Source organism: Pieris napi, chromosome 16 (genome assembly GCF_905475465.1).
Source record: "Pieris napi chromosome 16, ilPieNapi1.2, whole genome shotgun sequence".
Lineage (NCBI taxonomy): Eukaryota > Metazoa > Arthropoda > Insecta > Lepidoptera > Pieridae > Pieris > Pieris napi.
In genome coordinates, this window is record NC_062249.1 from 173,855 (window position 1) to 201,496 (window position 27,642).

The 27,642-nt window shown below is 38.1% G+C and overlaps 3 protein-coding genes across 7 annotated transcripts in view; 2 read left to right on the forward strand and 1 right to left on the reverse strand.

Moving 5' to 3' along the window:
* The first annotated feature begins 435 nt into the window (after positions 1-435).
* Positions 436-5,953, forward strand: LOC125057038 (transcription initiation factor TFIID subunit 4). 5 transcript variants are annotated; one of them, XM_047660457.1, is made up of 10 exons: positions 438-591; positions 669-1,157; positions 1,998-2,162; positions 2,901-3,068; positions 3,155-3,364; positions 3,452-3,586; positions 3,878-4,227; positions 4,313-4,682; positions 4,772-4,918; positions 4,996-5,953. In XM_047660457.1, exons 2-10 carry the CDS (start codon positions 828-830, stop codon positions 5,122-5,124), a joined length of 2,004 nt encoding a protein of 667 aa, XP_047516413.1. In that variant the 5' UTR covers positions 438-591; positions 669-827; the 3' UTR covers positions 5,125-5,953. The 5 variants fall into 5 exon arrangements, with proteins under 5 accessions (XP_047516417.1, XP_047516413.1, XP_047516414.1 ...); XM_047660458.1 differs by having other exon boundaries at positions 675-1,157; XM_047660460.1 differs by having other exon boundaries at positions 688-1,157.
* LOC125057037 (protein virilizer) lies at positions 5,299-14,164 on the reverse strand. The gene is made up of 9 exons (XM_047660456.1): positions 14,076-14,164; positions 13,689-13,980; positions 8,173-12,869; positions 7,069-7,320; positions 6,842-6,989; positions 6,582-6,714; positions 6,344-6,418; positions 6,171-6,241; positions 5,299-6,095 (listed from the first exon to the last, which is right to left on the reverse strand). Exons 1-9 carry the CDS (start codon positions 14,133-14,135, stop codon positions 6,031-6,033), a joined length of 5,793 nt encoding a protein of 1,930 aa, XP_047516412.1. The 5' UTR covers positions 14,136-14,164; the 3' UTR covers positions 5,299-6,030.
* Positions 14,165-16,573: 2,409 nt separating this feature from the next.
* The window catches only part of LOC125057232 (low-density lipoprotein receptor-related protein 2), a 92,112-nt gene continuing 81,043 nt past the window's right edge, over positions 16,574-27,642 (forward strand). The window contains exon 1 of the mRNA XM_047660795.1: positions 16,574-16,809. Coding sequence (XP_047516751.1) covers positions 16,731-16,809 — 79 coding nt within the window. The 5' untranslated portion in view covers positions 16,574-16,730. The remainder of the gene's footprint in view (positions 16,810-27,642) is intronic.

Sequence of the window (27,642 nt, forward strand, 5' to 3'; positions counted from 1 at the left end):
TTCAACAATAAATAATATTTAATAACGAAAATTTCGATAAATGCCAACTTAAAGAAAAACACTGGTCATTTTTCTGTCACTGTGTTGGTATTTATTGCGAGAAGCACGCGAGAGCATAAGTTTTGAGAGTGCTCAATTGTGCGAAGCGTTGCTGTAGTTGGAACATTCAACGTTGAGCATTATGCCCCATAATGCTCTCTAGTGCTGTAATTGGAAAACGCACAATGCTTTTGGGTGTAGGCTACCGACTGTCGACATGAGCTGTCATTTTCATACAAATTTAGTTTTCGACTTACTGCATACTCTACTGTTAAGTCATCTCGTCTAGGCCCCTGTGTACAGTGTACCTATTATTTTGCTCTTTACTTACTTTAAGTACAAAATATGATATTTTGTATATTTTTATCTGTATTTCTGTTCTCCTTTGACTCTGACATATACTGTTCTACGTGAAGATATTAGATATCTGTGGACGAGTCCTTCATGTTTTTATTTTATTACTACTATTAATCTAAATTAAAATAGAAGTAATTTTATAATAATTACTTTAAGCCATTGTATTTTTTACTCTAACTTTGGTATAACTGCATAGTAAGAATAGAAATTTCAGAATTATTATAAGTAAAAGTAATAATATTAGGTAATGGTTTAAAGTAATTAAAAGAAAGAACTAGTGTATTGTTACAGCTATGCCAATGCATAATTTCAATTAAATAAGCCAGCGACGGTTGAACACCACTCCTTAGTATACCTATTATTTGCGCACATGACGTGTATGTAAAGTGTTCATATCAGTGCTTTGTATCTTCTACCTCTACCCAATTATCATGCAGCCACCACTTGTGATAAAGCAGGGCACAACATCAGGGCAAGTCAATATGCAATCTGGGATGATGACTGTACCTATGACAGTTAACTCGAGCATTTCGAATACAATTCCAAATGTTATGACTATTAATAAACCAGGAGGGCAAAATGTAGTAGTGACAACACAGAATGTGGGATCAGGACAACAATCCATTATTCCAAATGTTCAGATAATCAATACACGACCTGGAGCTCCATCTGTTTCTGCTCAAAAGTCAGTTGCAACAGTCTCCCCACGAGTTGTCATCGGAACACCACAAGTGGTGGGGGCGAGAGCTGCTGTTCCTGGTGTAAGTTGAAGATTTATTTTTATTCATAATGCTTGTCACTCTAACATAATACAATTTCACATTAACATCTTCACTTATATTATGATATACTTAATTAATCAATGAGGAAACTGAAGATAATTAAAAATATATTTAATCATTCACCAAATATAGTATGCAAACTTTTGGTTGTGTGACTTTTTCTATTCAAATTTTATATTTCAGTGTTAATTAATTACATGTAGTACAGATTTACTTGGAGCTTTTGCTGACATTGTGTAATAATCATATTCATCTCATTTTTTTGTATAGCGCATGACTGATATATTTTAATGTATAATACATTACCACCAGAGCAAAAAAGGTGAAAATCCTCACACTTATAAGTCATAAAGTGTCTTTAGTCATTTAAGAAACATAACACTATCATCTAGCTTACAACTGAACCTTGTTTAGGCATGTGAACTATAAGCATACTGTTTATTCTAATCTATACATGTCATTTTTTTCAATAATGTCACACTCCTTTTAGGTGAACTTGTTCTTTGTTTTAATAATTTAACATTACTAATGCTATGAGGCAGGTCTGAGAGAGTTTGAAAGATATGTACATGGTGATTTAAATTGTAAACTTTGCTAGTTGCTTCACAGATTAACATATTTTTTTTATAATTATTCATGTACAAATCATAATTGTATATACAAAAGCTGTCTATCACATGCATTAATATTCATCAAGTGGCACCTAGAATCCCGCTTATCTTAGGTATTGGACAAATGACCTGCTTTATCATCTCAGATTTCATAAATATACTTTGTCCTGTCTGAAATATCAAAATTGAAACCAGGGTTAATTTTTAGATAACGCTGCAAACACTTCAAAGTCTACAACAGGGGCAGCAGGGTCATTTGTTGTTAAAGACAGAGAATGGTCAATACCAGCTGTTGAGGGTGGGTCCGGCACCAGCTGGCAGCACCCTCACGGCACCTCAGCCGCAGACCCTCCGGCTGTCAACCGTGCCGGCAGTAAGTAGGACGAAGACATCGACACTCTGATATCAGAAATCCCGCTGACTTCCTTTTTTCTTATTTTCCGCACCTCAAACTTAACAATTTCAGTGTCATGCATGTTGTGGTTGTGGTGCATGTGATGTTATTTATTAATTAGGACCGGTGGACATTTGGATGCCATATTGCAACAATAGATATGGAACTTTTTTTGTTCTTATAAATACTATATAAAATGACAAGATTTTTTGGTATATATGTATTATTGGTACATGTTGATAAATTATATATAATTTTACCTACAGTATGGAGTGTGCATAAAACTGTAATGTATATTATAAAACTTTCCTCCATAGTTCAAAAACAGAAATGTGATTTAATTTGTTTTGGTATCGGTAATACAATCTAACACTATTAACTAACAAGCTTGTTGTGTGGATGTATAAAGAACGGTCAAAATATTTGTTTGCTATGTTAACTAAAGTATTTTATAGTTAATTCACTCATTTTTTGCCAGGATAGGAATAAAATTATTATTATTTAACAAGTGAAATTTCACACATTCTGTCACAAATTTACTAAGTAGTTTTTGTGTGTTGTTTCGTATTATTACCAATCTTAATTGAATGTAGATTTTTGTGAAATCAAAATACATAAGTGGCCTACTAATGGCACCATCGATTGTATGTTTTGAGTTATGGTGATGGTATTAGTATGACGATAGAGTAACATGTGATCGAGTGGATTGTGTCGCAGCACCCTGGCGTGGTGACGGCGTCGACGAGCGTCGCGGTGCCACAGATGGCAGCGCAGCTCCCTGCGTCCGCTCCCTCCGCCCAGGCCACGTCCGCCCAGACCGCCCACTCCGCGGCGCAAAGTGCCGCGCCCTCCTCGACTCCGCAGGCCCCCGTAGTCACCACTCAGGTGAGTCTTCACTCGACGTGCAGTCTGAATCGTGAAATATGCCAAGAGCTATTCACACAATTTCCTTTGCATTCACAACCATACAGAAACCCTTGGACAACACGAAGGAGAAGTGCCGAAACTTTCTGGCGAACCTGTTGGATCTTTCGAGTAAGGAGCCCAAGTCGGTGGAGAGGAACGTGAGAAACCTCATACAGGAGCTCATCGACGCTCAGGTGGAACCCGAGGAGTTCTGCGATCGACTCGAGAGGCTCTTGAATGCCAGTCCGCAGCCGTGCCTCATAGGCTTCTTAAAGGTGAAACTCTATTCTTTCGAGAACTCTTATAGTAAATTTTTCTTGTTAGAGATGAAAATGATGTACACCGCATCCGTGTGTTTGCAGAAAAGCTTGCCCCTGCTGCGCCAGTCCATGTGCACCAAGGAGCTGGTGATCGAGGGTATCAACCCCCCCTCCCCGCACGTAGCTTTCGCCCCGCCGACTCAGGCGCAGCCCGCGCTCGCCGCCAACGTGCAAATGGTTAGTGAACACTCGACTTTAATCGGCCCGAGCTCTGACGAAATGTCAGTGATTTAATTAGGAATTACCTGTAAAGATTTCGACTAAGCTTTTTCAATTAGTCCTCGGTTCTTGATCAATTTTTACTATTAAGTTGTATTCTTTTCAATGTTGTTTACAACATCACTTGGCGAGTGCACGTCTGTTACATAATAATCACTTTTAAAGCTTTCTAAAGAGTTTTCAAGGTCAAATACCTGTGGGTTTCATTGGAAACTTTGAATGTAAAGTCGATCGATATTTGCATTTCAGCAAAAAGCGACGGCCAAACCCGGGGGCTCCATAGCGGTGTTGCAGAACATCCCACTCCACACCAAGATCAACGTGACGAAAGTCGGCAAAACGATGACGGTGAACAGCAAAGCGAACTTCGCGAGGCCCGGGAATCCCTCGGCGGCCCTCTCCACCGTCCTCACGCCGGGCAAGTCTCTGCTCAAGGACAAGGAGAGGAAGTCCACTCTGCAGTTCACTCAGCCCTTCGGCGACGACAAGATGACCGGGGACGACGACATCAACGACGTGGCGGCCATGGGAGGCGTCAACCTGGCCGAGGAGACTCAGAGGATCCTGGGCTCGACGGAACTCATCGGCACTCAGATAAGGTCTCCCTCCCTCCAGCCCTCGACCGATCGGGCCGTCCCGACCGTCTCCGGGCGGCGTCACAATAATGGGATGAAATCGTTTCAGGTCAATAAAAGACGAGTACTTGGTGCCGATGGGCATAATGCAGAACCGGGTGAAGGCCGTCATCGGAAAGCACGGCCTCGAAGACGCGTCGGCCGAGGTGAGCAGCCTCGTGTGTCACGCCGTGCACGAGAGGCTCAAGAACCTGCTGGAGAAGCTGGCCGTCGTCGCCCAGCAGAGGAGCGATCTCTTGATCAAGACCGACTCCTGCTACGACGTCACCCAGGACGTGAAGGGTCAGCTGAAGTTCCTGGAGGAGCTGGATCGCGTGGACCGGAAGAGGAGGGAGGATTCCGAGAGAGAGATCCTTCTCAGGGCCGCCAAGTCGCGCTCCAAGAACGAGGATCCGGAACAGGCCAAGCTGAAGGCTAAGGTAAGGGCCCCGCTCTCGTCGCCCGCGGGTCGTTTCGTTCATATCATGGGCACGCATTAAGTCGTCTTCTCCGAATTGACTGTCGACAGGCGAAGGAGATGCAGCGAGCCGAGCTGGAAGAGCTGCGGCAGCGAGAGGCCAACCTGACCGCTCTGCAGGCCATCGGGCCCAGGAAGAAGGCCAGGCTCGACGGACCGGCGGACGGCGGAGTCAGCGCTCCGGGGAACAACTCTTTCGTCAGTACCTCTTTTTATTATCTTGAATTTAAACCCCGTAGACTTTGCCCCCGCGACGTTCGTCTTTTAATTTCCAGCCGGGTCGCAGTCAACTGGCCCTGAGGACTCGCCTGAAGCGCATCAACCTGCGGGACATGATCTTCCTTCTGGAGCAAGAGCGAGACACGGCCTACACCACTCTTCTGTTCCGGAGCTACCTGAGATAAGCGGGACCCCCGGGGCTGGGCGTTCACTGAGCTTCCACCGTTAGGACTTATTTGTGAACTCGACAAAATAATATTATTTGTACAGAATTGTTAGTTACGAAGTGAGGTGTAAATGACGTGGAAAACTTGTGTTGAAAGTCTATTTTGTATTGTATTGTATTAATGTAGTCTATATTGAAATAAGACATTTATTCACTCACACTATTGCACAATAAAAAGATTTACAAAATATTAGAAAAAAAATTCTTAATGCGACGGGCGGCCTCATTGCTATTTAGCGATCTCTTCGGTTTTTACTATATTTTAGTTTTTATATAATGGAGTTCAAGTATTACGTAACAAATTGGGGGGAGGGGTCCTTTTATAAAACGTTACGATCCGTGGCGAGGATTGAATTACGCGTTATTGTTAACATTATTATCGACATTCCAGTGCTTTACACCACATAATGGTAACTTTTAGGTATAAAGAGTCACGAAACGTTTTATGATACTTGGGTACAGAAAAATCGCGTTACATGGGGGGAGGGGGGCAATAATCTCCAAAAATTGCATGACGTAATACTTGAACGCTCTCTAATAGAATTTATCAAAAAATTTCGTTCACAATATAAAATTAATACAGACAATTGATAACATTAAACTTACTTAAATTTATTGAACAAAAAATAATAATAATGGCTTAAATGTTTTAATTCTCTCGTGTCAGACTGCGATTGCTCAGTCCGCTTTAAATCTTTAATTTCGTAGATATAGAAACATGTCGACGAACAAAGTGATTAAATCTTGTAAATATTAATTAATTATATTTTAATATAAACTGACTCGACTCAATTGTTTAATTTGATCCGTCCAATCGACCGAGCCGGTCATAATGATGAATTATCTAAATGATGTTATCGTGCAATTAGCGCATAAAAGATCGGTGTCGGGGTCCTCGCTGCATCCTCCCGCCTCCCCAGCCCAGGCCACCTGAACGAGTGTTTCGGTTAGTAATCATAAAAAACATAATTGTGAAAACGAATAGAATAATGCGGAAGCTCTCACCCATCATGTACTGCGCGGGCGGGAAGTGGCCGAAGTGCTGAGCGCCCATTTCCCAAGCGCCGCGACCGCGTCTGTTCAATTTCAAGTTCTTTTAAGCACGTTGGAAGTAGATGTTCATCATTTTAGGAATCGGAAGAATATAAAATCAAAGTAAGAACAGAGAGTTGACTCACAGCTGGCGATAGTGCTGGGGCGGAGCCGAGCTGGCGAATCTGCCTCGGTCCGGAGCTGCGCCGCGACGGACGCCCCTTCACACATAACATGGGTTTAGTGAACAATTTTTAGATTTATTTATTTAAACAGTCAAAGATCAGACTCGGACGAATGAGGGTCGACTCTCTAAACGTAGCTCGACGAGCCATTCGATTACGGGCCAATTATATCGTGGAGCTCGGAGGCTCCGATCGTCACCTGGTGTTGGGCGCATACGGCTGATGCAGGGCGGTGAAGTCGTCGACGTGGAGCGACGGCGGGCGGGAGGTGTTGGGCGGACGAGAGCGGAAGGCGTCGGCGCCGCCTTCGCCTCGCACGCGGCTCAGAGCCACTGAAACGACATCATCGTGAAATGCGGTTTTTAGTGCTGAAATGCAAAGATCGTAACGGTCAATAGCGAGAAGGATCGAGCGGGGCTCGATAGGCCTCGATGAACAAAGCTCGACGAGGAAGTTTACCCGCCGGTCTCTTGTCGTCGGCGGGGAGCTGCAGAGGGTCGGGTCTAGCGTCGAGGCATCCGGCCAGACGACGCACGGCGGCCGCCAACGCCTCGCCGCCGCCCGTCGACAAGTAGCTGTTCGCCGTCTCCAACACGTCACACGGCACCTGATGGCGATACGGATAAAAATGAACGACGCGCTTCATCCCATTATTGTCTCTTAAAAGAGCCGGTCGAAGGTCCCACCAGTTCCGTGTCGTTGACGTCGTCGTCCCCGGCGACCGGGACGTTGAGCCAATAGCCGCTGGTGAGCCGCTCGTCGCCGCAGTCCAGGGTGTACACCTGCCGGGACCCAAACTGGGTCACCAGGGGCTCCGGGGACGCCGGAGGCTCCGGAGGATCGCTCGACGGGGTGGCGACCTCCGCTTCGGGGAGCTTTTGCAACGTTGCGTACAAAAAGTTCGCGTTGGATATGGCTTCATCGTCCGCATTTCTTTCCTGATATTTTAAAAACAGGTCTATTTATTATATTAAGACTACGTTACATTTTAAGAAATAATACTTTTTGACGTGATAACGTCTTTAAAATCGTTTTAGTCGGGTGACATGTTCAGAAACTTGTGTCACACCAAAACCTCACGAGCGCGATCGCAGGTATAACGAGAGAGAGACGGATCGATCTCCCGTCTCATCTCGAGCGCTGCCAGTCATTCCGTGAATGTATGAAGAAAAATGTATATCATAGTCGAATAAGTAAACTTGTCATTTTACACCCGAAATTTATCATCAAAAGTGTGAATAAAACGATAGATGTAATTTAAAATTTGAAAAAATTGTTATCTTCATTAATTCCTTACTTCCCAAAAACTTATATCACCAATAAGACGTTATCACGTAAACATCTCGATCGTAAACCTACTTTACAAACAACCAATATTTTTTTTACTAATATTCGATACTTGTGCAATAGCGAAATCGGTGTTGTTCACAAAATTTTAAATGACTTGGCAGATTTACCAAATGGTTTCAGTCAAGTGAATTTTCTCAAGAGAAACACAAGAAACCATTCATCCCTTTTCGGGCATTATGCTCCTCTAAACAGATCTCTATCGACATTGAACGACGCTCTGAGTCTTCAGGCGTAAGACGCTGCAGCCACTATTGATCCGACACCAATAATAGCAATTGCAAAGTAGAAGTATATTAAATTTTTGAATTGCATATTAGTATTTCTTAATATAGTTTATTTTTATTGCATAATTTGTCTTCTTTTTTATCATTTTAATGCATAATTTCTGTAAGTGTTTGGTGTTTTGTTAGTGTGCCTTTTTAAAATGAATAAATACTCACTTTTAGTATTTTCTCAAGTGAAGTGATCGGGTGATCCTCCGCCCCCGCCGTATAGCCGACCATGTCGGCGACCTCGGTCGGGGTCAGAACTCCCTTCCGGCCGAGAGGACCCACTCCTTCTTCACTCCTCAACACCTTTATCAAATCCATGTACAGATTCAGACACTCCGCCTTATCCTCGCTGACGCCCTCCACGACCCACTTGAAGAACTTGCTCGAGCGCTCGCGCTGTTTTGCCACATACTTTCTAAAATGTTGAAATCCATAATCGTGTTCGGTGAGCACGTAGTAAGAACGCAGAATCGAGGACGCCACGGAAGCGCTCTTGGTGACCGAGCCGAGACATTCGGCCGTAGCGTCCAGGAACGCATTCAACGCCTCTTTGTTAGGTAACGAGTTGGCCAAGACGGTGTCGCTCGCTGCAGTCAAAGGCGTCAATGTCACTTCGGCATCACAGAGGGCTGCGAGCGTGTGAGCGGCGTACTCTTGAGCCGCCGCGTGGTCGTTCGACGCGTGAGATGAACTTAACAACCCGCAAAGAGCGGTCTGAAGTTCGTTAGCTTTCGGACCGTTGCTCATTCCGTAAATAACCGCGCATTTAACCGGAGCGTGCGATACGAGACACGCTAGAAATCCTAGGACTCGAACCATATTGGCCGAGGCGGGATCGCCCTCTTTGATCTCTCGTATGACGGCCCCGACGGCCGCCTTCGCGACTGTGGCGGCAGTGTTCGGCGCTAGGTCCGCTATTTGTATGCACACTCGTCGCAACATGTGCACGACCGGTCGATATGTCGACATACAAATGATTTGAATCATATCGGTCAAATCATTAGTCAATGCGTGCAAATGGGCGGACCACAGACGCCTTTCGTTGGATGCGTCTGCGAGTTCCCTATCCGAAGGCGGCACCTTGGTTTGTATCGGTAAAGGGAGAGGCAACAGCTCCGAAAAGATGAGCAAACCGGGAACAAACGTGTACGGCGCTGTCATCGTGTAGGATATTACTTCTGAACACAGGGACGTCCACGGTCCGCGCCGGATGGAGTCCCCGTCTTTAGCGTCGTCCGCTATCGGTTGCGCGTACGCGAGCAGCGCTCGAACGGACGCCTCGGCAGCTTTCGTCGCGGTGCGATGGCCGATGCATCCGAGGGGATACGATTTCGCAAGTCCATAGGTTTTGAGCAATATCGGGGCGGCAGTGATATCCCTGAATCTCGGCCCTCTGCATCGCACAACTCGCGCCAACATCTCGTCCAATAAGCGCAAGCACGGTACAAGGATTTGGGCTAGTTGTAAGCCTTTCACTGAAGCGAAGAACGAAGTGTGCATGCTCGGCTGTTCGAAATGCGTCGCCAGCTTATCTAGAATGCCTGCCAGATATGCCACACCGTCGAGAGAAAATAATTGCAGAACGTTGTACTTATATTTTAATTCGACATATTCATCCGTGGGGGACTCGCACACGATGTTCGCTTTCGTGTCATAATCCGAGACACAGAAATGCCTCAATATTCTTAGGCAAGTCATCAGCTCTCCGGGCAGGTCCGGCGAATGTTCGAGACTATTCTTCAATATGTCCACACACTCCGCCAAGTCTTCCCCGGCCAAGACGGCCGGCTTTTCTATGGGTTTCAGGTAAGGTATAGCCTCTTGCAGGACGCTGGACACGCTCGGTTCGAATCTATCGTGATCTTTGCACACGTTTATGAGTCGTTGTCCGTATTTTTTCAAGAACTGGACGTTCGCCGAGTAGCGGATGGCCGATACGATGAGCTCGATGGCGTAACCTTTCGCGGGAGATTTCTGTTTCGACGGAGATTCACTCTTGCTTTTACTTTTCAAATTATATTCAAACACAGACATTAGACAGTCGGCGTTATCCGCCATGACGATCACATCTGGAACGGCGGTCTTTCCGACACTACCGAAACTAAGGCAATACAAATACTGCAGGCGATCTATTAATTCGTTATCGTCTCCTTTTCCAGCCTGAATGTCGGATATCGCCTCGAGGTAATAGAGAGCTTTCAATCGGTACGCGAGTTCTAAGCCAATCACTTGTAATTCGCTGTAATTGCTCAGGTTAGCGTCTTGTGGATACGAAGTCTCTTCGTTGGCCTGTTGACTGTATGGATGTGTCAGCATTTTGAAAAATATCTCACTCGAAGCCATGTTCCTATACAAATACATCAACCCCTCGTGCGAATCGATCATCTCGTAAATTAAGTCGTGAATACGGCAAGTTATAACTAAATTGTTACAAGTGGACGGACAAGTCAAGAGGAACAAACAAGTCTCCAAGAAACGATGAGCACTAAAGAATTCTAAAAGGGTTCGATTGGAACATTCTTTATTTATTTCGAAGTGAGCCGACGCCGGCAGAAATCTCTTGGGTTGCGACAGATGAAAGCACTCCGTCCGATACGTAAACAATATCTCTTCGAGAGAATGAACAATGAGTTCAGTATCGGCTTCGAGTAGATCGAGCTCGCTTTGAGTTCCTTCTTTTTTTGAGTTGAGTTTCAAGACTAAATCGTTTAGTTTGCCTAGTACCTCATACACATTGAGCTTTTTGATCAAAGCACTTATGGAGAATTTTACCCTGGCAAGGGGATTGTTTTCCATCATGGCAATGAGAGCTCGATAACCATTCGTGGGTTTTCTATTGATATCACTCTCATTTTTATTAAACTTTGGAAAAACTGCTTCCTGCATAAAGTGGTCCACGGAAGCTTTAGATGACAAACAAGCGTTTAAAGCTTTTAATATCATCAAACGAATGCTCAGAGCCATATATTCTTTAGAATATATTTCTAACAGCAACATTGGAATGTCGATACCAGTAGTCAGCAGCAATTTCATGACCTGTCCGTTGTGTCTATGCGACATTAGGGCTTCGGCAAGGCGTATTCCACATTTCATGTGCCGAATTTTATACGTGGGCTGCTGATGAGACAAAGCCAGTTCAAAATTTAATCCAATCTTGCAAAATGTAACCAACATATTATAGATATTAGAAAACTCGTCAGGTTTCTCTGATCTACTGTAGGCACGAAAGATTCGTAATATTACATCGGTATCTTTGCAAAGATTTGTGAGGGAAACGAATAACTGTTCACACAAATGCACCCATTCCTCTTTACATGCATTATCGATATCGGGAAAAGTACTCGAAAAGAACTTTTGATCTCTTTTTTGGGTGGATTTTGTAATTTCAGACAATTTGAATAGATCAGCACAAACGTCGCAGAGTTCATCAAAAGTGGCAGTCAGCACGTTTTTGGTGCCTCCTCCTGCTCCTTCGTCAGGGAGCATATATATCTTGTTGACAGCTTGGTATTTCTTCCATTCGTCCTTGAAGGGATTGTAATATTTGATTACGTCGTCGACTCCATCATATTCATTAACGTCGTATTCTACGTCCATGTAAGACGAACCCTCCAAGTCATCGCAAATGTCTTCATCGGAAAGTATCGGTTCGAATTGTTCGGCGTCCATAGATTTATCCTCAACGTTGCGCACGGGCGACTCGATAGCCTTCACTGCATTGTCTACTATGGGAACTGTAACGAGACTCGAATGTTGTTGTTCCACATAGGTGTTGTCCACTTCTTGGGATGGACTGCGAATTGAAGTTTTGTGTCTGTAGCTTTGGTGGTAGAAATCCACACGCGGTATTTGTTTTCCACTTCTATCGTAGTCTCCTTCTTCCGATCGCAACGAATTAATAGGACTGCCTTCACCTTCCCGAGGAGACAAAGGTCTTCCGCCGGGAGGGGTTCTGGGTCTTTTCCTGGAATCATCCCTGCTCGGAGACCTGCTACCGTAGCTGGAGCCTCGCACGCGGTACGGAGAATGTCTCTTTCCATAAGGAGAAGTGCCGCGGCGTTCGTAAGATGAGCTTCTTTTATCATATGGAGAAATTCGTTTCTCATAAGTCCCTTTGTCGTATGGTACTTTGCGTTCATAAGAAGGTGCTCTTTTATCGTATGGAGAACGTTCGAATGAACCGCCACGCGATCTTTCATATGAAGGGCCACGGCGTCGGTAATCATCTTTCTTGTAAGTGCCGCGTTCCCAGTCTCGTTCTAAACTCCTGGACCGTGAACGGCTCATGCGGTACTCTCCCTTTCCAACGTACTCTCTATCGCGGCTTCTCGATCTAGAACGATCCATTCTCTCTATGTCATGACTGTGATCTCTGTGTCTTGAAGTCTCTCTACTTCGCCCCCTGTCCAGAGAGCGTCGCCTGCTTCGTACGTCGCGCCTTTCACGGTCAAGTTCCAAAGACCTGGGGCTATGCCTGATCCTATCTGGTTCCCTTTCACAGCTCAAATCGTGCCTATCTTTCTCCCACTCGTTATCCTCCAAATGATGATAAGTTCGAGGGTCTTTTGGTTGCTCATTATTATCATAATAATCAGCTCTGTACATGGGGTTTTCGTAGTTTTCTGGGTATGTACTGGCATCATAGTTTTCAGGGTTAGCGGCAGCAACATTGCTAGTATATGATGGAATGGGGTTAGTCGGTGCTTGACTCCAGTCGGATGATTGGGGCACATTTGCCGGTAAAGCCGCAACTTCTCTACTGACAGGTCTTTGTATGTTTGGAGGAGGATTCACAGCAGATGGTGTTTCAGGCAGTACCTGAGTTAAATGACCATATACTGCCAGTGTGATAGTTGTATAGCAGCCTGAAAATTACAATTTATGCTTATACAAACAGGAGGATTGATTATAATGATTTTATTTTAAAACCCAATAAAGTTCATAGTTAATGTATTTTTATAGAATAGAGAGCAAATATGCAGAAGGCCCATGTGATGTTATGTGATAATGCACTTGTGACTTGACACTGACACTGCCAGAATGCTTGCATTGCTGGCTATGAACTATTGGTTGAAATCAATTTTATAAGGGACTGTGCTTCAACCTTGAAGCAACAATAATAATAATCCCCAGAGGATTGCTACTATAACCCTTTATGGGTCTTGGTCTTAGGTTGCATCTGCTTCTTTGATCACTATTATTTTATAGACAAGTAAATGTGATGAGCCATCTTTATCTGATACGCTATAAATTTTTGGTTTTTTGGTTCAGACATGGTCATTGACATGGCCTGTTTCCAATATCAACAATTATATTAACATTAACTAAAATACTTTTTATATAGAAATAACATTATAATCTCACTAAAAACCATGGTACTTTTTTAAATCCATGTTTATATAAGGAAGTTTACATTTTCTATCAATAGGAGTAAAAATATAAAAAAAAATGTAAATTAGCACCAATTTCTATAAAGTTTTATCTATTAACAAAGACGATAACAAGTAAAGCAATTGTTTATTTTTGTTGTTTTGTGATACTAACATAACTGTCCTTATTTAATTGAAACCTATTTTAATTAGCAAGATATTGGATATGAACGAATGAATACCAAATCAGTACCAGTTGAGATTAATGGTCAATTTATTCGTTTATATTTAGACCAAAGTCAACGGTCACTTTACCTCTTAAAACTAGGCCATCTGTTGGTATTCTTGCTTCTTCTACTTCTGTGCTACACTCCATGTGAATTTGTCCATTCTGACAATAGTCCAAACTTCCCAGAGCTTCAAATGTACACGCACCTGGCTTGCCCAGATCATTAACAAAGAAGTCAATGTGAAATTTGGTTGGGTTAGTGGCTCCAAGTCTAACACCACCGGGAAAGTCTCCTTCCACGCGGGCACCAAGTGGTATAATGCGGATTTCAGTTACAAAAACTGATTTAGGAAACTGAACCAAATCCAAATTCAATTCCTAAAACATTTTTTAAATATAATATATGATTCCGTTTTATAGCAAAATGCTATATAAATCAACAAGCTTTTAAAATGTAAGATCTAGGTTATTACCTCACTGGCATCATGAGAGAAAGTATCAAAGAAGAGAAGATCTGCCTTCTCTGTAGCCATGTCTGCTTAGACCACAATTCAGATAATAAATATAACTACACTACTATCATATTAAAAATGTCATATCAGCAACCAAATATGTATATATAGGCAGCTAGGCATGGAGCTTGATGCCTCAAGCTGGTTGTGCCCAAAACTACACTACAATTTACTTGTTATTTTTATTTTCTCTGGCTGTTTCAACTGTGCTTACTGCATATTGCATTCGCAAATTCAAGCTTTTACGGTTTTCAGTTTTCAACACAAATCATACAGTCTACTATTTTTTTTTTTTTTTTTGGAGTTTATGGCCTGGTATCTAGACCTTTAGGCCATACAGTCTACTATAGACAAAGATTACTATAGACTATAACAACTAGCTATATCGTTTAAAAAATAAGGAATTGAACTTGAATGAATCCTTTTTTTTTTCTTCAACCATTGAAATAAATTTCGAATATCGAATTTTAGTTGATTTATTTTTTGTTAAAGATATTTGTTTATATAGAATGTAATCCCGAATGCTTAGTCGAGAAATTCGCTCCCGCTTTAGTCATCGCAATATTTTTAAAGTAAACCGTAAACAAATTAGGCAAAAAGAAACGAAGAACGCGACTAAATAAAATAATATCGTACACCATTTACTACTGTTAGCTCAAATAATTGAGAGGCAATAATATATTTGTACACCATTTATTTGCTTACATATTATGGTCCAAAAATAAATACTGTCTGTTGTTTACCACAAAGTCTGAGGCTTGTCAATAAAACAATACTAAACTATAATAAACTTGTAATGAGATAATAGAAGACTGACTCAGAGCCGTTCAGCGGTGACATGACTGTCAAAATCCCGTTCTTGTAATACATATATTATTTTTTTTTTTAAACTATATAATTTAAAAGCCTACAGTTATTTAAATGCCGGATCGATATCGAATATTTTAGTCAGATTCTAATTCTAATTCTATAATTTATCGAACATAGTTCCACTAAAGCCAAAACACAATCCATGTTAATTTAAAAAAATCAGATTATATTTGGCAATTTAACTGCTATGCACCACAATATTAATACGAATTTTATGAATTGTTTTATGAACTTTATGTATTTTTTTATTCGAAATAAATCTCATCGTCGACTTTTATGCAAGTGCCCGAGTTTTCTACTTTTCTTCTTATATTGGGAGCCTCATGCAATATCTGATAATTTGATTCATCCAATCTGTGAAAATATGGTGGTGGTATGAATTGTCAAGTATGGTTTAAGGTTTATTTTTTATTGCTATTGAAATTGTTTGTAGGTTTTTTTACGTATTATTAAAAATGAAAAAAATCCCTTAAACTAATACTTCTGTAACTTTGAAATATAGTTGTAATAAAAACTCTAAGATGGTCATGGGTAAGCTTTACAATTGGATCGAGAAGACAGAGTGTGCTGAGTGGATCATATATACATATCATTGTTTCAGATTATCTGAATACAATGCGCTTAAAAAGTGTGAATAATTAAATCTCACTTTGGTAACATATATATAGCATTAAAAAAAAAGATTTACACCGCGCCTCTTTTCGGATGTCATGGAATCTAAAAATTCCTTTATAACCTTCTACGGTCTACCACATAGACCATGGAGCGTGTTCAGAGAAGTTGTTTGGCTTAATACCTGCAGCTATGTCATCATCGGACGTCGAGGCAGAATCCGAAATTACACTCGTATCACCTAGACGTCCGTCGTTCCACAACTGAGCGTTTTTTGCAATTTTTGCCGCGCATCACCTTTATGTGGGACCAGCTGCCCAGTATTTCCGATTTTAATTAAGTCATGACTGACTGTGTTTTTATGTCTAAGGTATACGTATAAATATAGGTATTCAAAACGGTCTTAAATGGCGTACACTTTGTTTTCTCTAATATTTTGTTAAAAACATTCCTTCATCTACTCTAGTCTATAAATTCGAAATTATCGTTACAATTTACGTAAAGTTTTGTAAAGTTATTAAGACAAAGTCACGTACTAAATAAAATACTAGATTTTTTAAGTATTACATATTATAAGAACTACCTAACTAACGACGTGACGTCGGTCTTCGACTATGGCGAGTGAGTGCAGTGATACCACAAAAAAAATGTGGCACGGCAAAAGTATAAAATTATATTATACGTAACTTTTCTATGTTACTTTCTGCCAAATAAACATTCATTTGTAGAATAAAATATTCTTTAAAAAAAATAATTTTCATTTACTTTTTTATTAAAACACATATTAATGAAAATCCACATCAAACAAACAAAGTCTTTAAACCTAAAATTACAATAAATTTATTTATATTTTTCTGACTACAAAACTTGAACACAAGTTTTTTATTCAAGATTCAATTTTAGAACGGTAAATTACATTTTTGAGCTTGTCACCCTCCCACCGGTAACACCGGCAACGCGGCGGCCGGCGACACAAAACGCGCCATTTTAGTCAGCCAGAGACGCCTTAGCGAGGTAGCGGTGTCGCCGGCGGACGGTAAAATCACACGTCATCACTTTCCAAACTCCGACAAACTTTTAAGAACTTGCTCAAAGTGTGCTGTGTGTGCCTGTGTTCATGTGATTAGTGCTGTGATGATGAGAGGCGCCTGGGTGGCGTGCTGGCTCGTGGCTGTAGCAGCGGCCGTCGATGCTGACACGAGACCCTTAGCAGGTGAGAGCCACCTTCTTTGCAGTCATGTGCTAATGAAATGTTATACTGTTACTAAACAATACAGTTTTAAAAAATTAAGTTTGAATAGAATTTTAATTAGCTGCGTAATAAACAATGTATGATTGTTATGAACTGCTAAATTTTTTTTGGATTAGAAAAAATATACATAAATTAGAAAAGCTTTTAAACATTCAAAATTTTAAACATAAAGTTTGCGAATTGATTTGTAATTCTTGCCGTAAAAAAGCTATTTTACAGTTGTGCAAATTAATATGCTGTCTTATGAATACAGGTAGAATCGTGAGTTATGATAGAAAGTGTGACCTTATATTGTTCTCGTAATACGCGATTAACTTTCACAGTCTTTCTACAAAACCTTGAATTTAGAGTTCAAAAGTTTCCAGTTTGAGTAAAAACACGAAATAAGTCTAGGTACGATCAACAAGTGAAAGTAGGTTTCTGTGAAACGCCGGCGAAGTAAAAATCTTAAATAACTTTCCAAAATTAAATGCCGTTCAGTAATAAAATTAAAATTGCTTCTCCGCTGTTCATATCCATTGATGTTATATTTTTATAAAAATAAATATAATGAATGAAAGTTAATATAAAGTTACTTCTTATAATTCAATAGAATAACTATTTCTTGGTTTTAATTAGATTAAAACCAGTAAGCGTGCACTTCTACTTATTCGATACATATATGAATTTAGACGCCCGATTTCATTAGCTGGTGACAAGCTTGCTGTATATTTTAATAATACATGATAATGCATCTATTTGGATTTTGTCTTATTAAGACGTCAACTATAAATTACATTTAAGTTGTTTTAGTGTAAATAGTCCTCCAGTTTTATTGCGCCTTAGCGTGGTTCAAAAGATATCAACGCGCGCGGCCTTTTCCATCCATATATTTACTAATATGTATAAATGTAATTATTTAAGTTAAAAATTGTTGAGCGTTACGCAGTCAGTTAAGACTATTAAATATCAAAGAAAATTGCGTTTAAGGCTCTTCAGAGACGTTTACAAAACTTTTGAACATCCAAATCAAAATTGGTGGTATTATAAACTTACGAAAAGATTCTTTATTAAAGCAGAATTATCACAATTCTATGAATGCCTGTATATCATTTTAAGAATAGATAGAAACCTACATACTTAGCTACCCGACTATATTAAGCAAATTTGTAAGAATACAATAAGTTTGTGTGTCAGTGGCGTCAGGCATGTGTACCAACTACCTTGGTACCGCAAGTGGGTTCAATGACTTGTCACGTCACGGAGTTTGCCATTACTCGGTAGGCTTTTGTGCTTATTTACGATTTTGAATCGGCCTTATACTGAGCATGGGTTTTGTTGGACCAGTTCCGAGTTTATTCATTCTACAAACTAGTCTTTTGAGTTTTCCGTCGTAGTTAAAATAAATACATAATTAATGTAAAACTATGAATATGTAATTTTTTAACTAGCTTGTTTTGTTCCATAACTGTAAATCTGTCAAGAAATAATATATAAATCAAAGCTAAAACAAAATACATGAGATTTACTAGAGTTGAAACATTCGACATTGACCAGCGGAAGTGGAATCGTCTCGACGTGACCAATCAACGGCTTCCGGTGCCCTGTCACCAAATTCAATTATAAACGCTTTATATATGCACATAGAGTTCACAATATTATGTTGTAAACTCATCGGTGACCAACCTTAACACAGTTGCCACTAAATGATATTTATTTGTCACCATCAAAACTGTCATCGTCTGATTGGGTTTTAAAAGACCGAGCATCCCACGAAAGCGAGAAAACACTATGACAACAAGGATTTATAATAAGGACTTGAGATTTAATTCACTTGGTGTAGTTAAAATTAACGACGTTATTTTAGTTTGATAATTGAATTTTGTTTGAGTATAAAAGTTAGATATTAGGAGAAATCAAATGGAGAAAGTAAATCGCACGTCACATGTACCATTTAACCCAATAATTGAATATTCGCGTTGCCATTGACCTCATTACGAATTGCAGTCCGCACAAAAGTGTTGCCATGCGATTTCAATGAATCACTGACACTGAACATCGCAATCGCCTCTCAGTAGTCAAAGTTCAATTTCTCCTTGCCTCGTCTGTTGTCAATGTATATTACGATGGATAGTAAAACCAGTAATTACTAATAGTTGAGATAAGAAATATGGAAACTAGCTAAAATCATTATCTTTTATAAAAAGTAACAAAATATTGTTTGTTTAGTCATTCGTATCTATATACTTAGTTAATATTTGATATTATCATTCCATTTAAAGGTTAGTATTCGTTGGTATCATACAAAGATCGTAAATTATTTCTCACAAACAAGACTCACAACTGCCGGATATTATTACGTCTAATCTTTGTTCAATTATATATAAAAACAAAGACAAAATTTTCCAGAAGCATCAAAGTGGTTCGACGATAAATATATTCCATCTTTATTTGTTACGTACAATGTGAGCGAGATAGGTGTCGGAACTCGTTTGGCTACCTTGAACTTGCTACCTGAGTGAAATGAGACATTCGCAAACATTACACTGTATTAATTCCTCTCACAAATTGTTTAATCGCGCTGGATCAAACAGACCACACCTATATATGTATAGCTCACGGCCTATATCTATATTATATGTAATATAAATTATAAATCCTAATTGCATAAACTGCTAATTCATGCGCGAAAATACAAAAAAACTAAATAGTATATGTATATTTATACAACAATAAAATATCGATTACTTTATTATTTATTTATTTCGTGGCGATACAGTTGCACATCATCATGATAGTGAAACTTGCGAAGTGGATTGTCTTTGTATAAAATTAAGTCATTAATTGTAACTTAACGAAAAGAAGAAAAGAGAAATATTGTAGTATATGCATAATTCTCTCAGTCTATTTCTGAAAAGCCTATAAATGTGAGAGTAAAGAGTCTTCCAACACCAGATCTGCTAATAAAGAGTTATAAGTTTAATATTTCGCAAACATGTAAAATAGTACATAACACTTCCTCGTAGTTTCACCGCATCGCGTGAGAATCGAACCGAGCACGCTTTTTAATCGATTATATTAGACAATACTTCCCTCTTGTGCAATCCATACACAATAGGATAATGGACAAACATTGTTACATCAAAACAATTATGCAAAACTACAGTTTTTAATACATCACTAGCAATAGAGTTTTACCTTTCCTATTTCCTATCGCCAAGCTCGTGATAACAGATCTTTCTTTAAAATTTCCGTTCCTTATAGCCTGAACCTGACTTCTCTTATATGGTAGCATTATACGCAAAACTACCGTTACATTAACATAAAATGTGATCTGATAACAGGTTCCCAACTAGTTTTATACCAATTAAGCATGTTTCCAATTTTATACAATATAGTTTTTGATGTATACCTTACTCGGAATAATTTAGAAGCAGGTTTCGCCGGATTTGTTTAAGCATAATCCGATGAAAGATTCCTACACGAAATTGTAAATTACTGTTTGCTAAATTTAGTTATTGTGTGTATATACGTCCTAATTATTTACTTTAGTAAATAATTATTATTGAAAGTCATAGTTTCCGAATTTTGACGACATCTTTCTTAGTTGAAGTACGGATGAGTTAGGGAGTGACTCGCCTCGCCTGGTGAAGACAGTTAATTTAACTTGTATGAAAAACGATTTGAAAAATTGCGCTCTTCAAACTTATTAAATTGTTCTCATCATTTAAGAATTACCTTTCACTAGATTACTAGTTCTTAACAGTGTTAATAAAATGTCTGAATTTTCCTGTAATTATGTATATTTTAATAATTATTTTATAGGTGCTCTAAATAATTTTTGTTGACATAAAAATCCCCTTACAAAAGTCACAAAGTTTGTATATTAGTGAAACGTTAGCCTGTGTGCATTCTACTGTTATGGGTGTTGTTTACTTGGTCAGGTGCATGTGTGAGTGCGCGCGCGCCGGTGCCAGGCCGTGCCATGCGCCGTGTTTACTACACTTGAGTTTTTTAACACGGTTAAAAGGAAAATAGAAACCGTCTTGGGTTTTTGTGGACATAGGTCATCGCAACTATTTCTACCAACGTTGTTCATATAAAATATTTAATTCACATTTATAAAGTCATAAGTAGGTAAGAACGGAAAACGCCAATTATAAAGTAAAAAATAAAATAAATGAACTGTAAACATATTCTTACATATATATATATAAATCTTAAAGGTATATCGCAGTCTCAATTCTTGTTATGGTAACTAGTTCTTCGCGAGTCGTGTTGCGCTTTTGTGACCGTTAATTCGAAAACGAAACCTTTTAATAACTCCTTCTAATACCTAGCAATAACATAGACTTGTCAAGTGTATAAAATGTTGAATGTACCAATGAAAAAACAAAATATAGCAACAGTAACTGCTACAAACACTGCTATTCGTAACAGGTCGCGACATTGGCTGTTTGATAAACACCTGTACTTGTACAAACATTGTATTAATTAACCGATAGTAATGATTCATTGTGTATTCAGATGTTTTGGCGAGACTGCATAACTTAATATGTAGTATTTAATTAATAATTACATAATACGGTAATTTGTTTATCGAAACTGACACACCTCAATCTCTTATTGTTAGATTTATTACTAAAACACTAATCAAATGAGATTGTATGAACCCTATTTATAAGTTAAACTTTGTAGATAGTTAAGAACTCGTGATCTCGTCTGCCTGGAATTACGCTTAAGGTTGAGTGAAAATAAAATTACAGAAAACCTTATAGAAGTGCTTCGTTATAGACAGTGTTACTGAAGTTAATAATATTATTCATTTCATCATCGACTAAATTATCAGTGATAAATCGAGTTTGGTTTAGTTTTTGTTCCAGTTTGGGTTGAAATAGGTAGGTGATAGTGAAATGCCAGGATTAACATTATATTCAATTTGATATATTTCAAAGCAATCGTCATTAAGCTTATTGAGCAGTGTATATAGTGAAACTGCATCTTTCCTATGTCTAACCTTGACATATTCTTTACCCGGATATGGTCCGCTGACGCGAGCTTATTGTTTTAAATCAGCAACTGTTTGACCTACATTGTGTTTATGCCTTTTTTTAAATAACTAATAAACAATTTTTTTTAATAATCAAATTTTTGCTAATTATGATAGCAAGTAAACCATTTAGAGGTAATGGTAATGACAGAAACGCAAGTATTTTGTAATTACATATTTTATCTTCAGTCTTGGGTTCCAAAATGACAAGCACAGTAATCCAAAGTAGGTTATACTGATTTGGATAGATTAATTGTTTATTAATGTGTCGTATATGTTGAGTATGTTTATGGTACGGTACCTACCACAAACAACTTCACAATATATGAATAGTGAGAATGGGAACAAAGATACTTTGAAGAGAATGGTTTATCAGCCTCTATTTTGTGTTCATGCGCAATGTTTTAGGTTTGCGACAAAACAAAGTCAAATATAAGCAATTTACGTTCTCAGTATGCGTTGTCAGGCATTGTTGTGTTCATTAGTAATCAAAATAGGAAGAACCAGCTTTCTTCAAGAATGTTTCGTTTAGCTGAGGCAAATAAAATACTAGCCTCTGTTTATACCTTCTAAATGTTATAGTACATATCTTTAGAATAATAAATGTTTTTGCTATTAACGGTTACCGAGTCTAGAAAGAGATACGAGCTGCAGTATTAACAGCCATTTGTGTCGGCTTGATGTGTCTAACGTCCGACTAATCGACTGCCTGGACAATGAATATACATATTCACTACACCTGTGTCATATTGAACAAACGAGTGACGACAATCCTTTGATACGTTGTGAATAGAAAAACGGTTTCGCTTCGATCAAAGACCAAATTGAAATTGTGTTTTTGAATATACGGGAAAGTAATTCACTAACTATATCAGCTGATGCCTTTGACATCATCTTGAACGCCTGACATTTTTAGATTGATAAGGAGATACTGTTACATGTTTGTAAATAAAATATCCTTCTGTTTGTTTGTTACTTAATATGGTAAGCCACCACTTGCCTTAGTAAGACTAATGACTCCTGTATCCTCTAAACAGTTATATTTTATTGTTTCACTGGTAATCGAAACCAGGATTTTTATCATATCCTAATATTTCCAGCTTAGAGCACATCCATTTACCAATTATTATGGCTCAAATCAATTTGCCGAATGGATGGATTTCATAACATTAATTAATAATAACAGAATGTATCTTGTGTCGATTGTCGATCATTATAATATGATCGTGTTACTATAATCGCATCTATGAGATGGTTTGTAATTGTCACGATTTCCATACTAATGCTTTGAGTGCTCTGTGGCTAGGATTATCTCTATTAATGCTATTACAAGTGTATATCGTGTATGTAATGCTGGTTTACGCATGCAGCAATATTATGCCCACAAACAACGAATCTAATTCTGTCCTTATCCTTAACTTCATTGTACAAGAGACTCTCATTGTCAAAAATTTTGCGTAAAGCTGTTCAGAAAGAGCGAAGTTCCGCCCAAAAACATGTTATGGTTACAGAGATATCGGATCTTTAAACAAAATTGTTTAATATCTTTTAGTTTTTCGACTCTTTTAAGGAACAGTACAATTTTAATATAGTTTCGAATTAATTTTACTTTATAATGTGTTGATTAAGATAAAGCATGCAAATTGATCTTTAACGTTGCGCCGGAGCATAGTTAATGCGCACTTTAGTTCCAGGTGATTTATCGTGGATTTTCCCCATTACTTATGCATTTGCAATGTTCATTTATCAATTATAAAAAATATATATTTATATATTCTTAACTCTTATTTACAACAATAAACTAATTGTTAATTTCTTTAAAGCGTCCAAAAATATGTTTGTTACATAGTTCAAAATAAAAAGTAAATATAATGGCTACGCTTGAATAAATGAAATACAATAAGTTAAACATTATTCTTAACTACATTTTATGGAATAATAAAAACCTTGTTGAGTTTCCTGAACGATTGCCTCCCTCAGCACGTATACGTATCGAGGAAGTTACATTTTCCGAGTTCCGACTTATAAATTTATTAGTATTTACTTTATAAAAACATTATATGCGTCTAGATTCCGCCATGGCTTCTGCTGTATCTTACAGCCACAGGGATTGCCATTCGCTTTAAAACTTGTTTAATTTAATTGTTTACTTCCACTTCCGTGGACCAGTGCTCAAATGATTGGTGTATTACGTTTAATCCGAGTTGTTTTAAATGAAGGCACAGCAATAAAGCAACAGTTCAATAAAACAGATTTATACATATATATACTAGTGGACCCGACAGACGTTGTCCTGCATGATATTTCAAGCAATTAGTAAAGCAAAGTATGAAAGTACCGACTGCAGCGCCATCTGGCGGGCTGATTTGTGAATCTAAACCATTCCCAGATCCCCTTGCACACACACAAAATTTCATCAAAATCGGTCCAGTCGTTTGAGAGAAGTTCAGTGACATACACACTCACAGAAGAATTATATATATCTATAAAGATATATATATATATATCTGTCTATTGGAGAGTTTCAAAACCTCAACATGACATGGTGTCTAAAAACAATATTATTTGTTCATAATTTACAAAATTCGTCGACAAAGTGGTAGTGAAGGTCATAATTTATCATAGAACATGGTTCGTTTGTCAATAATTGTTACTCGGGTAGCCGAACGACACGTACAAAAGCACTTATAGAAAAATCTTTGCTTTTTGTTAGCCAAATACAGCTTACCAAATTTAAACACTTAAAATAAATGATGATATGATGATAATAATGCTTTTTTATTTTTTTTACAGTTTTGTTATTAACGAAAGATTGTAATGACTTACAGTTTCAGTAATGTTTGCATTTTGAAAAATTAATGCAGAAATTCTAAATAGGACTCAGACAGTATATAGGAATAGACAGCAAAGGGCAGCAGGAATTGGGCTCTATTTCTTTTTCCATGTTCATAGAACAGAACTAGGAGATAAACTACATCGTTATTCTTAATATAAAAAATCTGAGGTTTTTCATATTTTGTTTGTTTGATAACTTATAGAAAAAACATGTTCAATTTACAATAACCAAGCTATGTTAAAATAAAGCGAGCAGTGTTGGCCTAGTGGCTTCATCGTGCGACTCCCATCCCTGAAGTCGTAAGTTCGATCCCCGGCTTTGCACCAATGGACTTTCTTTCTATGTGCACATTTAACATTCGCTCGAAGGGTGAAGGAAAACATCGTGAGGAAACCGACATGTCTTAGACACAAAAAGTTGACGGCGTGTGTCAGGCACTGGAGGCTGATCACCTACATGCCTATTAGATTGAAAAATGATCATCAACAGAATTAGAAATCTGAGGCCCAGACCTAAAGAGGTTGCAGCGCCACTGTTTGTTGTTATTATGTTAAAATAAAAAAGTGTAATCCTTACCTGTAATGTTGCTGTAGTATGTATTGATTATGAAATATAGGTATATTACACCGAGACTCACAAAAAACGTAAGCTATGAGAACAATAGCAAGAACCTATATAACAACATATATGATACATATTGTACATAATGTAACACTGTAGGTATCTATGTGAAACAAGTTTCGGATGATTTCATTCTAGAAATATCCGCGGTGAGACAAAATAAATGAATAATATTCGTAATGAGCGACAATATGCTCTGTTCGTGTTAAATAGCTCAAAGACAAGTGAGTAATTTGCAATTTTATCACGTTTAAACAATTTTAATTACTTTGTCATGTAACGTTAGTAAAGGTGACTTTCGTTTAATAAGTAAAGTTTTAATTAATTGTAAATAAATGTACACGTCGATATATATTTTCTATATATTGATACAAAATTAACCGCCAAATATATGAAAAATAAAATATTGTGTTTATTAAATACTGGGTCTTCCGAAATTGCACGACTGGAATTTATGTTTTAAAAACAATTCACAAATAAATAATAGCCTTGTAAAACTCAGGGATAATGCGGGATTCTAGTGTTGAAAGATATTTTAAAGTTTATTCGTTACAAGCACACAAATGGTTTCTCTATATAATTAAAATATGTATTCCACAAAGACAGTATGTTACATACTGAAGCTTAACTGTCTTTTGTAGTAGAAGTTGCGCTCTGCTTACTCCATTATCACCAAATAGCACCGGGCATGACTTTATAGAATCAGTATAGATCATTTCATGTAAAATCTATTGAAATGGATTTTGAAGTCGCTTAAAAGGTGCTTTGCACAATACTGTTACGTCAATAAATGTCTATGTAATGCGTACGTAATAGATACCTTTTTTATAAATTTTGTTGCGGGTAATCACTGCGGGCATAACTGACACGGTCCATCGCCATTTTTGATTTAATTCTCTTTTGTTCATATTTGGCTGTTTGTATTATTATTTATGCCCTCAATGTAGAATTTATATTATTTCGTGAGTGTGCAGTTCTTTTACATTTCCCTTTATTCTTAACTTTGTTAAATGACACCTAATCCCTACGACTAACATTTGAGTGCCTTTTTCGTTCGAGTTCGAGTCACGGATATATCGAGGTATATATTCACGGGTCATTAATTGTTAATAAAAACGTATAATGAATTTTAAATAAATTCAGTATGGCAATAAAAGCTCAAGTTGTGGTGATTTTAAATTAATTTATCCGTTAGTTTATCAACGACCTAGTTCACGGCCGCGATTCTGCCCGCATGTTGCCTGTTGAATATTTCATACTTCTGTGTAATGTCAAGTTTAAACGTGATTTTATGCGATTGACATTGTTTAATATGTTTAAGGAATTATACAAAAATATGTTGTATGCAACACAATATGATATGTTTGTACATGTTCAGATGGAATACTTATTAATAAGGATTTTATCGGTTTACGAAATAGTTGACTCGTTAGTGTGTGGTGATTAGAGGAAATGCGCATTCCGGCATAATAAGTAATTCCCCATATAGACCAGTAATTGCATCTCAGTGCAACCGAGATATCGCCGGCTTGTACTGTCCTTACCTATTAGTAAACTATGTAGAATGACTTATGAAACACGTCAAACGAACAACCAATAATAATACTAATCTAGTATTGAAGCCCATCATCTACTTGCTTTAAAAATGCTTTATGCCATGCCATGCACAAGCTCTTGTTAGTTTGATTATTTAAGCAAATACAAAACATACACAGTACTAATGATAACTGGTGTCGATAAATATTTCGTTATAAATAAACAATAATTATTCAAAATCGACATTATTGAGAGTCTTGTAAAAGATGATCCCATCGAAATCTAGGCAGCTACAACCCACCTTAACTTTAAAAATCTCGTCCCGTACTGTAGATAAAGCTTAAAAATGACTCCATTTGGGAGAACTCGACAGCAAATTGGTGAGCAGCTGGCTTTTACGAGTTGAGTTCGTGCTTCCCACGCGAACATCTTGATACTGCAGCAAGATATTGAATTTACAATCTTGTGTCTTCTCCAGTCATATATACACATAGAATATCAATCGATCAATTACTGTTTACTCTACTTCATTATAATATTATTACGTCCATAGTCGTACTCCCTAACAATTTATGAAAAATACTATTGTAGTTTTAACCTTTAAAGTTTTCCACATAACGTATCAGTTGTACTTATATCAAATTTTTAATATAACTAACATTACAATTGTATTTATTTTTTATTCCTATTAGATTAAGTATATAGATAAAAACATAGGCTGCTCTATCACGATCACCTAAAAGTGTCATTTAGAAAACTATAGCGACATATA

Bases quoted from the DNA above. Each gene is read 5' to 3' on its own strand.
- LOC125057037 (XM_047660456.1), bottom strand. From the start codon at position 14,135: ATGGCTACAGAGAAGGCAGATCTTCTCTTCTTTGATACTTTCTCTCAT. The intron at 6,715-6,841 runs GTAAACTTCCTC...ATGTCGTTTCAG, and splicing joins CGACGACAAGAGACCGGCGG to TGGCTCTGAGCCGCGTGCGA. The intron at 6,242-6,343 runs GTGAGTCAACTC...GAAATTGAACAG, and splicing joins CCCCAGCACTATCGCCAGCT to ACGCGGTCGCGGCGCTTGGG.
- LOC125057038 (XM_047660457.1), top strand. From the start codon at position 828: ATGCAGCCACCACTTGTGATAAAGCAGGGCACAACATCAGGGCAAGTC. The intron at 2,163-2,900 runs GTAAGTAGGACG...ATTGTGTCGCAG, and splicing joins GGCTGTCAACCGTGCCGGCA to CACCCTGGCGTGGTGACGGC. The intron at 3,069-3,154 runs GTGAGTCTTCAC...ACAACCATACAG, and splicing joins CCCCCGTAGTCACCACTCAG to AAACCCTTGGACAACACGAA.